The sequence below is a fragment of the Pantherophis guttatus genome, chromosome 3 (genome assembly GCF_059756535.1).
Source record: "Pantherophis guttatus breed Tessera chromosome 3, ASM5975653v1, whole genome shotgun sequence".
Classification (NCBI taxonomy): Eukaryota; Metazoa; Chordata; class Lepidosauria; order Squamata; family Colubridae; genus Pantherophis; species Pantherophis guttatus.
In genome coordinates, this window is record NC_142065.1 from 87,404,233 (window position 1) to 87,416,756 (window position 12,524).

A 12,524-nucleotide genomic window follows, 5' to 3' on the forward strand; every position below is an offset into this window, starting at 1 on the left:
AGTGGTCAATGCCTGGAATGCTCTACCTGATTCCAGCCTCAAACCCTCACAGTTTCAATCTCAAACTGTCTACCATGGACCTCACCCCATTCTTATGAGGGCCGTAAAGGGGGCGTGCATAAGTGCACCCACGTTCCTACCATCCCTGTTTTACTGTCCCCATTTATATGTATTTACTTCCTTTGTTCATGTTTATGTTCATACCTATACTTGTTATCTTGTATAAGTTTGACAAACAAAATAAATAAACAAACTACATTAATACATTACATCATAAGTTCTTGGGAAGAAATGATGCATATGAAGGCCAAAACAAACTAAAGAACTGACAGCTGTGACTTCACCTTCTTATGAAGAGATTATTATGACAATAAAATAATGTCTGCTCTGACTGATAACAGTTGTTCCACATTCTAAAATAGAGATTTCTTGTATCCACCCTGGAAATGAGAGATGCTCAGGACTGAGCTCAGAATAACTTGCCAACAACACTTGTATTCTCTAACTGACAACATTCAGTCCTTTCCCAGGAAGTTTTTGTGAATGTTGTATACAAGAAAGAACAGCCTGACTATGAATTAAGGAGACAGGATTTCCTTAAGGACACTGTATGTCTTTTACTTCAAAAGGGAAAAGTGTGGTAGCAACTTTTGTGGCTAACAAATTGTATTAACAAGCATAAAAGTTTGGTGAAGCAAAGCTCACTTTATCAGATGCATAGTCAATAGAGATACAGTTCACATGAGAAGCTAATCAGAAAAGGTACCACCAGAACCTGATTTTTTACTACTATAGACTAGCATGGTTCCTTTCCTACAATGTCTTCAAGAAGCCAATCTGCTGCTCTTATCTCATACTTTGAACCCAAGTTGCTGAATAGAGAAAGTAACAACTCTCTTGTGCACCTGATGTAGACATTGTCAGCGCCTGTCTTCTGGGAATCCATTTCCACAAAAGAGAAAGAGGGAAAAGGAAGAAGACAGATTGTATCCAATCCTTGCCATTTGTGCTACAGATATGGCTAGGTTATCCTTTCCCTGACTGCTAAACAAGTGGGTTTCTCCAGTTTAGACCAATAAGAGGATGGCAGCTTGTAGTTCCCACATGCCTTAGTTGAGCATGGAGGAACAGGATAAAACATCTTGAACAGCCTGAATAAGGACTCTAGCGTGTCCTTACACGCTAGAGGTGATTCTCTGTTCTCAGGAGGTTGCGTAACAGGAAAGAACAGAATATTTTCACAGGACGAAAGGGAAGCCATGCAACAGCCATCTTCCTGGGCTTCAAACCATAAACAATAGTTTGGCTTGGGGAAGGGGAGAATGCCACTGCCTGTTGTCCTGATAAGTTTCCATCTTGTAGTTCAGAAGCAGTATGGCTCATTCATTGAGTTGCTATCTCCTGTCAAGCTATGCTAAGCCCAAATCATCACACTATAACTTGTTTTAATTAGAGTTTGTGGAAGAAGCCCATGGATCATGCTCAATGTATCTGGTTTGAGCTTAGAGTGTGGTAGAAATCCAACCGTTACAGCTGGTAAACAATTTTTATGGCTAACTACAGGGATGAGCAGGTCATGGGCCATATGTGCCCCCTCCATCCCTCCACTGGGTACCCTGAGAACATATCACTGAATTTGGAAATATAAAGAAGCCAAATTTTCACAGCAAGGTTGTCTTCATTTGTTGCTTAACATGGGGAAACTGGGAACCTCCCACTTACAATTTCACATACCAAATTGGGGTAAACTTCTGACATGAAGAATCTTTGATCACATACATGTGTGCCCACCAGGATGCAACATCTACAATGCCTTCTCCCTGCTTTCAGAGGGAAAGGAGGGCTTGTGAAGACACAGAGTCATTTCCTGCAACTTTCATGTTAAACAATTTGCCTCACAAATCAGGGTTGTAAGTCATTAAAATGAAATGCCTTCATTTACGGATTGTTTTGTTTTCTACAATATTCTGGGCAAGCTTTCTATTTCAAAGTCAGTTTGGTGAAGTGGCTAAGGTGCTGGCCTAGAAACCAGGAGACAGGGAGTTCTAGTCCTGCCTTAGGCACAAAAGCTGGCTGGGTGACTTTGGGGCAGTCACTTTCTCTCAGCCCAATTCATCTCACAGGGTTGCTGTTGAAAAAAAATAGGAAAAGGAAAGCTTATTTAAGTTTGCCGCCTGGAGTTACTTGTAATAAAGATGGGGATAAAAATATAATAAATACAGGTAGTCCTCCATTTACAAGTTCATTTAATGACCATTGGAAGTTTCAATGGTACTGAAAGTGACGTGATCATTTTCCACACTATTGCAACATCCCCATGGTCATGTGAAAATATCCGGGGGAAGTTCCCAGGGGGAAAAAAAGGGGAGGGAGGGAATGGGAACTGAGCAAGTATCTACATTCAGATGCTTGGCAACTGATTCATATTTATGACCTTTGCTGCGTCCCAAGTTATGTGATCACCTTGTGACCTTGACAGGCAAAGTAAATGGGGAAGCCAGATTGACTTAACAACTGCACTGATTCACTTAACAAATGTGGCAAAAAAGGTGGTAAAATGGGGCAAAATCCACTTTAAAAAAGTCTTGCTTAGCAATGAAAATGTTGGGCTCAATTGAGGTTGTAAGTCGAAGAATATCTGTAATATAATTGATCTTTTGCAGGGTCTTAGAAACAAGGAGGGTATGAGGTGGCTGATTGTCACTGTTTTATCTGTAATGCATTCAAGTGCCTCAGATTGTGGCAAGAGCATACAAACAAACAAACATTTGATAAAGTGATTTATCATGCACAGATATTTGGAAAGAAGAATTGTAATCCTGTTAACATACAGTGGTGCTTAAAAATGGATGAACTCTGGATTTTTCACTATTTCTGTATAAATATGACATAATCTATTCTCCACATAAGACCTAAAACTAGATAAAGGAAAACCAATGAAACCAATGAGAAAAAAAAATTATACTGCTCTCTGGATTTCCTCCTGAGGGGAGCAAAAAAACCAGGACCCAACTTATGGAAAAGTCAAACTTTTGAGGGGGCCAATCAATCAGAAAAGAGCTGGAAGGGACCTTGGAGGTCTTCTAGTCCAACCCTCTGCTCAAGCAGCAGACCCTACACCATTTCAGACAAGTGGCTGTCCAGTCTCTTCTTAAAAAACTCCAGTGATGAAGCAACTTCTGGAGGCAAGCTGTCCCACTGGCTCATTGGCCTCCCTGTTAGGAAGTTTCTCCTTAGTTCCAGGTTGTGTCTCTCCTTGATTAGTTTCCATCCATTGTTTCTACGTTGGTAAATAAGTTAAAATAAATAAATAAGTTGGTAAATATGTTAAACAAGAGACCAGCTCTCAGCACCTCTTCTCTTCCACTTGTTTACACTTATTTTGTAGACCGGCATTAAAAAAGGAAACGAGGGGGCAAAGCCGGGAGCCGGGGAAGGAGATGGCAGGAAACTTGGACAAAAAGTCTAGGGAAGCCTCGGGGTCCAGCAAGCCAGCTTTCCTGCATCCCCTTCCCCACACCCCATGGCGGTTGCCAGGCTCTCTCCCCTCGCGTGCACCCACCCCGCATTTAAAAAAACAAAAAACAAAAACCCCAGACAAAACTTTGAAGGCGCAACCAGCGGCGAAAGGAAACAGGTGTTAACCCTTCCGCGGCTACGCCCGGTTTAGGAGCTGCTTGGTGAAATCGGAGCGGCCAAATCTCCTCGTCTCCAGGCCGGGCAGGAGAACAAAACTTAAGCCCGAGTGAAAGTCGCCTCAGCCGCGCGCGAGAGAAATGGGAATTTAGGGAGGGAGAAGAGGAGGAGGAGGAGAAGGGGGAGACCCAGACGACGCTGGGAAGGAAAAACGCTTCCAATGAGCTCGGGAGGCAGCCCCGCTTTTGTTAGGCAAGGGGGGCGACGGGTGGGCCTGGCTCGAGGTGAAGGGTGAGCCATGCAGCCTCCTCCAACGAGAGCGGCGTCCCGGGCGAGCGAGGTAAGAGCTGAGCTGAGGGATCTCGCGCCCTTTTTTTTTTTTTTTTTGCAGGAATCCGGACAGGGTTATTATTTTATTTTATTTTATTTTATTTTGCAAGCGGGAGCGAAGCGCTTCGTTGCGTTCCGCCTTCCGGGGACGCTTTGAAAGACGCCAAGTGGGAAAGGCGACCCCCCCCCCCCCAGCAAGGGGGTGGGTCGTCGAGGGTTTTGATTTGAACACCTCCTTGCGCTGCAAAACTCCGAATCCCTGGGAAAATAGGATCAACCCTGGAATTTAAGCGGAGATTTAAGTCGTGGTTACCCCGGTACGTGTCCCTTGGGCTGAAAAGTCCGGCTTTGTTTGGTTAGGATTGACTTCCATAGGGGAGCGAGCAGCCTTCACTCTCCGCCTTGACACTTGCCCATTTCCCTCTTCCCCCTCTCTCTTTTTTTTCCTGGGAACTTCCCCCGGATATTTTATCAGGAATCCGGGCGAAGCGGCGGAAAGGTTTACGTTGTACTAAACCTGTCCCAGCAAACTTCCCAGGAAGAGTCTGCGCGCGCGCGTTGCGAACCGGGCGAAATTCCCTCTCAACTTTTTGTTGTTGTTGCTCCTAGCTAGCCACTGACTGAACGCGGGGAAACGGAGGAGTCTTGCGCTTGAACTACCAGCTAACTTTAGGGGGGGGGCGTCTGATTTGTGAAAGCTTTTGCCCCGTTTGCCGGACTCTTATCTAAGGGTTGTGGCAGAAAGCAGCAGAGAATGAACGTGCTTAGTAAACATTCAGTCCTGGAAGTTTCATTTGGTGGAATCTACTGGGAATGTTGCTGCCTGGATTCGTGCGAGTAGCGGTGGATACAGCTCAAAAGGTGAAAAAAAATGTTGAAGCTAACGGGAATGGAAGGGGTGTGTGTGTGTGTGTGTGTGTGTCTATGGAGAGGGGGGGAGCAAAATAACTCCAACAAGCAATTTACCCCTCTTGTCTGATGGTGATGCAGATACTATCAGCCTAGAGAATACCAGCCATTGGGTAAAGTCTGTGGGATAGACATGTTCTGGTCTTCCAACCAGAATGAATGGCCCCAGAGGTGCCTTGTAGAGATGTTTCCTTTGGTGAAAGTTGCAGGTGAATATTTGATGTTATTAGAAAAAACTCTCGGTTTGCATGCTGTATGCTACCTGGGGATGGAGGAGAAGAGGCAAACTCCGAAGGCAGCAGCCATCAGATTTCCTTTTCTTCCAGAGGAACTGAAAACAGGCACAGTTTTTGGAAGAGATGTTGAAAGAACATGACTGGCTGTTTTGGAGGATCCAAAGATCAGGACTTAATTTTTGGTTAGAGATTACAGCTTTGCCAGGTTTAGGCTGGAAGTCGGTCCCCCCACCCTTTCTTTCTGGCTGTTGCTATTAACCTCAGTACCACAAAAGTTTCAGTTTTTACACCGGAGGGCTAATCTGTTTTCACAAAACCTGGTTGCAGAAGGTCGGGTTTCAGTCAGCTTGATGACCTGATCATCCTTAAGAGGTTCTTTCAGCCTAGTTAGTAGCATAGTTAGCATACTACTACTAGCATAGTTAGTATCCACACAGGACCTTCTCTGTTATGTTTAAAATATATCTTAAAAAAGTAAATCAGCATATAGTTTAACAAAATGATTGTTGCTTTGGAGAAACAGTGGTGGGTTGGCATGATTCTGATCTGCCACTTTTCCTATTAGCCTAATTGTTGAATGTTTCCTGGGCTTATATTAGTACTCGTGTCTCTTGCTTCCTAGAGAGGAGGTTGAGAAGAGAATGGCTGGGGAGAGAAGAAAATTCTGCGGCTGGTTTGCAGCCCTATTCAGAACAGATGTTCTACATCTGGGGACAAAAAGTGGACAAATTTAAATGGTGAAATGTTTGTGGCCTGCCAAACACAGAAATGGCATGTGTCTCTCAAGTTCTGTGGAATAGCTGGGTTACCTTACACAGAATATGATACATGCCATTTTTGCGTTAGGTAACCCAGCTATTTAAGCAGTTAGGTATGATTTACTGTACATGTGGCATAAAGACTGGCATGGTGTGTGTTCAAAGTCAAAGATTTATATGTGAATTGATCATCTATCAGGAAGTCCAGCGTGTTTCTTTGAAGAGTGCATCCCGCCCCCCCAAAATTTATCCTGGTTCATAGTGAGGAAAGAATAAGCTGTAAGATCTTCCAACAGAGAGAATGGAACACAAATGGTAACTTTCATTCTCTTCTATCCTAAAATATCTGCACCCAGTGAAAGTTTTAACTTTGCTTTCTGTTTTGGACTGATATGCTATTTTAAATACTTAGTATAAACACCATGAATGTTTACTCATATTTTTCCATATACTTTCTTTCATCTAGTAAGGCTACGCACAAACTAATTAAGCTGCTGAAAATGAGCTTCCAAACATACTCGGCTGTAGCCCAAAATCAGCCTTTTCCCCTTCCTTTCTCTCTCTCTCTCTCTGCTCCCAATTATAAAAGTTCAAGTGCTTTACTTTTTGTCCTCTAGGTTTTTGCTGAGTTTATTCCAGAGATCTGAAATTGGTGATGGGGCAATGGGCAAAAACCAGTCCCTCCAATTTAATGGTCATCTTTATTTTTAACTGATACAATTAGTCCATTGTTCAAAGATGACCTTTTCCTAAGCCTCTCCTACAAAAGTGAGTCTTTTTGAAGCTTAACTTGCTTCTTTTGTTTAAGTGGAACCAACCAAAACAATTTTCTTTCTATTACTTCAGCCACCTGAAGAAAGATGTTTCAGGAATTAAAATTGTTTAGGCTGCCATCAGGAACAGGTAACCTAAGGTCTTGAAATTGATGCGCATTGCGCTTCAAGAGTGAGAAAGGTTTCCTACTTGGCTATAAACAGTGATGTTGGGGTTAGTTTCCCTGGTGTATTCATAGACAGGAATAAGTTGCATTGTGACTTGTAAACTGAAGTTGACGTGGAATTAGGTGGGAACTTCTTGCCTCAGAAATTCTGAGTGATTCCTATTTCCTTTCATTGTTTTCAAGCTCTGCCTTTCAAAACTGGGATTTAATTTCATGTGTTTGAATTGTGGCCACCACTCGGGTTTTTCTGTTCAGTGAGATCAGTGGGCATCGAAAAAGATTTCATCGGTACGGTCTTGGGTGACTTAAAAAAACAAACAAACAAATTATTACTGTTCTGGTTGCAGACTGCCTAATCTGGCTAAGAAGGGAATGCCTGTTTTGAGATGATTTCAGATTTGATGACTACAGGGGCATATTCATATGCTTTGCTTGGCAGATGTAGAGAAACGGTTTGCTGTTTCCTACTTGTGGTTTTGGGTTGTTCATTTTCTTTGACTTCCCAGTTAGGTCTGCGCTCCAAGGGGTTTCCTGATGGTATCCTATCTAATAATTATCCAGGTCCAGCTAGCTTTGCTTTCTCAAAATCAGCCAAGGATAGCTAGGTGCTGCCACCTGCTGTGATATAATTTAGTCACCATTGTAAAAATCAGAACAATTTGTGGTGTACAGTAGAAATAGCTATCGGATCCTCGTGATTACCAGCATTAATGTGTGAGTGTATCTAGTGTCTGGGCTGTGACTGCTACGGTTTGTACGTTCTAACACTTAACCTGTGCTGTACGATAGAACAGCTTTTCTTAGCCAGTGTAGTAAACTTAGGTGATCATATAGATAAAAGCTATTATTTCTGCAGGCCTTGTGTGTAGTTAGTGGCACCAGTCAAATATGGGCAGTGCATAGAATTGGATCAAACCACTGTTTCTTCATAGTCTTTGCTTCTACATAATTTAAGGCTGCAACACCCTTGTAGGAGTTGATGTTGGGATTTCAGCTTGTTGCCTTTTGAGTTGTGCTGGGTTAGATCAAACACTCTTTAGCTAATAGTCTTTTGTTTTGTCTCCCTTGATTTTTAAGGGTCCTGGTTTCTGAGATTACCCTGGTTTCTGAGGAGATACTGGCTGTAGGAAGTGCAGACCTTGTACGCAGCAGGAGGAGCAGCAAGTGACTGTCATTCTACACCACGTCTCATCAGTTGCTCGGAAACCTGCAGTCCAGACTGGAACCATGGACTCTGCCAGGGCCCCCCACATGAAGGTCCGGAGCGATGTCAGTGACTACCTCAACTACGAAATCATCAGCAGGCATTACAACTACACCGGGAAGCTCAATGAGAATGCCGAAAGTGGGATTAAAGCAACATCAGTGGTCTTCATCATTATCTGCTGTTTCATCATCCTCGAGAACATCTTTGTTCTGCTGACTATTTGGAAAACCAAGAAATTCCACAGGCCAATGTACTACTTTATTGGTAACTTGGCGCTCTCAGATTTGCTGGCAGGAGTGGCATACATCGCTAACATCCTTCTGTCCGGCTCCACGACTTACACTCTCACCCCTGCCCAGTGGTTTCTTAGAGAAGGAAGCATGTTTGTGGCTTTGTCTGCTTCGGTCTTCAGTCTGCTGGCTATTGCGATTGAGCGATATATTACCATGTTGAAGATGAAGCTCCATAATGGAAGCAATAGTTTCCGTTCCTTCCTGCTCATCAGTGCCTGTTGGGTCATCTCTGTGATATTAGGGGGTCTCCCTATTATGGGGTGGAACTGCATTGGCTTCCTGGAGAACTGCTCCACCGTGTTGCCTCTTTATCATAAGCATTATATCCTTTTTTGCACCAGTATATTTACTGGCCTCTTATTGGCCATTGTGATCCTTTACTGTAAGATCTTCATCTTGGTAAGGACAAGGAGCCGCAGGCTGACTTTTCGGAAGAACGTGGCCAAAGCAAGCCGGAGCTCAGAGAAGTCACTGGCTCTGCTGAAGACGGTGATTATTGTTTTAAGTGTGTTCATTGTCTGCTGGACTCCCTTGTTCATTCTTCTGTTGCTGGACGTGAGATGCAAAGTCAAGGCTTGTCCCATCCTCTTCAAGGCTGAATATTTCTTAGTACTAGCAGTTCTGAATTCAGCCACCAATCCGATCATCTACACGCTTACCAACAAGGAGATGAGGAGGGCCTTTTTCAAGATTGTACGGTGCTGTACGTGTCCCACCACAGACTCTGGGGCCAAAGTCAAGAGACCCATCATTGGAGGGATAGAATTCAGCCGAAGCAAATCTGACAATTCCTCCCATCCTCAGAAAGATGAGGGGGATCCTCCAGAAACAATTGTGTCCTCCGGTAATGTCACCTCATCGTCTTAGGAGCTTTGGCAAAATGGAGGCCTGAGCCCCTTGAAGGCTGACACGTGGGGGATAGCTCTGCTTGCTTGTCTCCAGACGGAAGGAGGAAAGTGAGAACGAGTTAGTCTGAAGGGGAAATGGAGTACTGATTGGGGTCCAGCTGTTGGCATAAGACACATGGTGTCCTTTGAAAATATTTCCTCTCTGGGAGAATGTTGTATGTTGGTTTGCCCTGAGGCAACTGAGGGTTGTTAGGAATATTCAAACTCTATACATCTCTGAAAAGTGGACACTTGGATAAGCGGTGCCTTTGAATGGGAGTATGAGTGGGGAAGGAGAGAAATATCTTCAGATTGTTTCCCTCCCCCACCCCCAGGTAAAACTCCTGAACCCCTGAAACAAAGTTCTTGCTGTATTGGATTGACAGTCTTCTTCAATTAACTCCCTTGTCAAGGGAAGCAAATGTGCTAGTATATTCTGAGTAATAGAAAGAGAACCGGGCTGGGATTTTATCTCAAGAGTTGTTCAGGTGCGTGTATCCCTTTGGCACTTAATCCTCAGTGGAAAGTCAATGGGAATTAGATGCTGGAGACTGCTGTGGGTTACTCTGAGGAACATAGCCCCCATAGTCCTGGTTGTAGTTGAATCCTCAAGGAATTAGTGAGACTGTGACACGTGTGAATTAGACTGGGGCTGTTTGAACTTAATAGATGTGTCATTTGAACCTTTAAAAAAAAGCTGATAAATATGCTGCTTTCAGTAACGAGTTGCATTTTAATAACTTTAACAGCAGCTTTATATACACAGTTTTAACCATCAGCCGTGTCCCATTTCTGCTCGTGGTAATCATAAGAATTTTAAGAACGGCCCTGCTGGAGGCCTTAATTTCCTTCCAGGCAACTTTGTTGTATGACCTCCCATATCTTAGTGTAGGATACATATTTTTCCTTATTCCTCCTCCTGCCCCCCATTGATCAAACAACTGAACCTGGGGTGCTTGCAAGCAGGAGATGGAGCCATACCCTTCTACTACTTGTTGGTCTGCAACTAATATTTGGAGAAAGGCTGTTCTAACCTATAGCTTTTCAAAATTAATAGCTCTTGATAGACTGATTCTCCATGAATTTATTCATTCCTTTTAAAAAACTACTTGAGTTAATGGCCATTGCCCTGGCTTATAATGAATTCTACGAGGTTAATTATGTGCTGTGTGACAAAATACTTTCTTTTGTTTTTCTTCTCCTTCCAATCAACTTCTTAGGATGATTTTTCTGAATCCCAACGTTTTTGAGAAGGATACACATTTTCCCTGTTTTCTTTCTACACAGCATACGAAATTTCCTATTTTCTTTTGCTATGTAAATTGTTCATTTGTGGTGGTGAAGTGGTTAGAATGTAGTATTGCAGGTTAACTCTGCCCACTGCCAGGAGTTTGATCCTGACTGGCTCAAGGTTGACTCAGTCTTTCATCCTTCTGAGGTCAGTGAAATGAGGGCCCAGAATGTTGGGTGCAATATGCTGACATTGTAAACTGCTTAGAGAGTGCTGTAAAGCACTATGAAGTGGTATATAAATCTAAGTGATATTGCTATTCATTTCTCATAATCATCTTCTAAGGAAGATATTGAAAGTCAGTCTCTTTTGTTGCCCTCTCCTACAATTTTTCCAGTTGTGTTACACTTTTTTTGAAATGTAGCCAGAAACGTGCACTGCATTATAAATATGGATGAACCCTTTGTGTAAGGGCACTACAATTTGATAGTTTTATTTTAATCCCTAGCATGGACTATTTCTTTCTCATATTGCTACACATTTGGTTAACAACTTTATTAGTTGTCCGCTGTGAACATACATTTTTTTTCTAGTTAGTTGGACATATGAATATATACATGATTAAGGGAGGATTACCTCAATGTGCAACATTTTATGTATTGAATTCTGAGATATAGTTTAGGCTGAAAGATGAATCACAAATATTAAGACTTCTAAGAATGAACAAAGAAATAAGACTGGGCCATTCTGCAACTTCAGCAAACGTCCACACTTAAAGTCATTATGTGTCCTTTCATTTTAAATGGTGTCCAGTGACTGCAAATCCATGTCCATCCATGGAAAGTATTATTTGTATTAAATGAATGTATTTTATTACAGCATTAATTGCTATTTTGTGTTTGTGTATGTATGTGTATATTTTAATTTGAGTCAATATAAAATGTAGAGATGCTAATAAGCATAGATGCTATTTTATATCTGGACTGGTTGTCTTCAATTTTATGAGAAATTCATGCTTCATCCTAACCTGAAGGGAAGTTCCCCATATTAATTACTTGGGACATACATCTGTCTTTTCCACTTAAGAGCAATCAGTTGCAAAGGAAGATATTGTGGATTTCTGTACTTATAATAGTTGTGTGAAAGAAAGAATTTCTGAAGGTGCTACTTACGGTGAAATCAATGAGTGAGTGTCTCTGTGTATGTGTGAGGGATGAACCTCCTAAAATCATCAGAGTTCAATGGAAGAGGCCCTGTTTATATCTGGGAAGACCCAAAGATTAAATTTTTTAAAAAAGAAAATAAAATGGCAGCAGTGTCTCCACTGTTGTGGCTGTTAATCCATCAATATAGCATTATTGAGCTTAGAAACAAGATTATTGGCCCTTTTAGCATTATTTTCAGTGCAATTTTTTTTTTAAAAAAAGTAAAATGTTTCTGACTTGGTTGTACAGTATAGCTTCATTGACCTTTAAGTATTAATAAACTGGATTTTGTATAAACTGTACATTGAGCTATCCTTCCTTTGATGTCATACAGGGCTCTGTTATAGTTTTGACAGGATAATTTTAAGAATTCTATGGAAGTACTCATTTCCTTTCTGCACTGAAAGGACAGCTCAGTATTAATCATGGTATATTTGCATGACATGCATGGACCTACCCTAACAATTTCATTTGTTATAGGCAAACATTATTTTGAAAGTGTTGGATTGTAGGGTTTATCCCAACTACCTTAATATTGGTTTTTAGATCAACAAGCCAAGATTCAAATGAGAATAAATAGTAGTTAAGCTGCATTTCCCAATCTGATCGCTTCCAGATGTTCTGGTAAAGAAGTCCCTTCCTTCCTAACCAACTAGTTAGGCATTGTAATCTGAAAGACATCAAGTCAGGGAAGTCTGAATGAGAAAAAAGTAAATTATGATTGCAAGAATAATTTGATTGCAGGTTAAATGGAATAGGATCCAGTAGTTCTTTTTAAATACAGTGCTCAACCACTGAGAAAAATACTGTTACAGAAATCTGAAGCACATATGTAGGTAAGTGCTCTGAAAATATATCTATAACTTTTTCACAACTATGTAAAAAAACTGAA

The 12,524-nt window shown here is 41.8% G+C and overlaps 1 protein-coding gene across 6 annotated transcripts; it reads left to right on the plus strand.

Moving 5' to 3' along the window:
* The first annotated feature begins 3,485 nt into the window (after positions 1–3,485).
* S1PR1 (sphingosine-1-phosphate receptor 1) lies at positions 3,486–11,934 on the plus strand. 6 transcript variants are annotated; one of them, XM_087889993.1, is made up of 3 exons: positions 3,843–3,976; positions 6,069–6,184; positions 7,887–11,934. In XM_087889993.1, exon 3 carries the CDS (start codon positions 8,037–8,039, stop codon positions 9,174–9,176), a length of 1,140 nt encoding a protein of 379 aa, XP_087746119.1. In that variant the 5' UTR covers positions 3,843–3,976; positions 6,069–6,184; positions 7,887–8,036; the 3' UTR covers positions 9,177–11,934. The 6 variants fall into 6 exon arrangements, with proteins under 6 accessions (XP_034293245.1, XP_034293246.1, XP_087746119.1 ...); XM_087889992.1 differs by lacking the exon at positions 3,843–3,976 and adding an exon at positions 4,448–4,827; XM_034437354.2 differs by lacking the exon at positions 6,069–6,184 and having other exon boundaries at positions 3,486–3,976.
* Positions 11,935–12,524: the final 590 nt, after the last annotated feature.

Coding starts and splice junctions, on each gene's coding strand:
- S1PR1 (XM_034437354.2), top strand. CDS start 8,037: ATGGACTCTGCCAGGGCCCCCCACATGAAGGTCCGGAGCGATGTCAGT.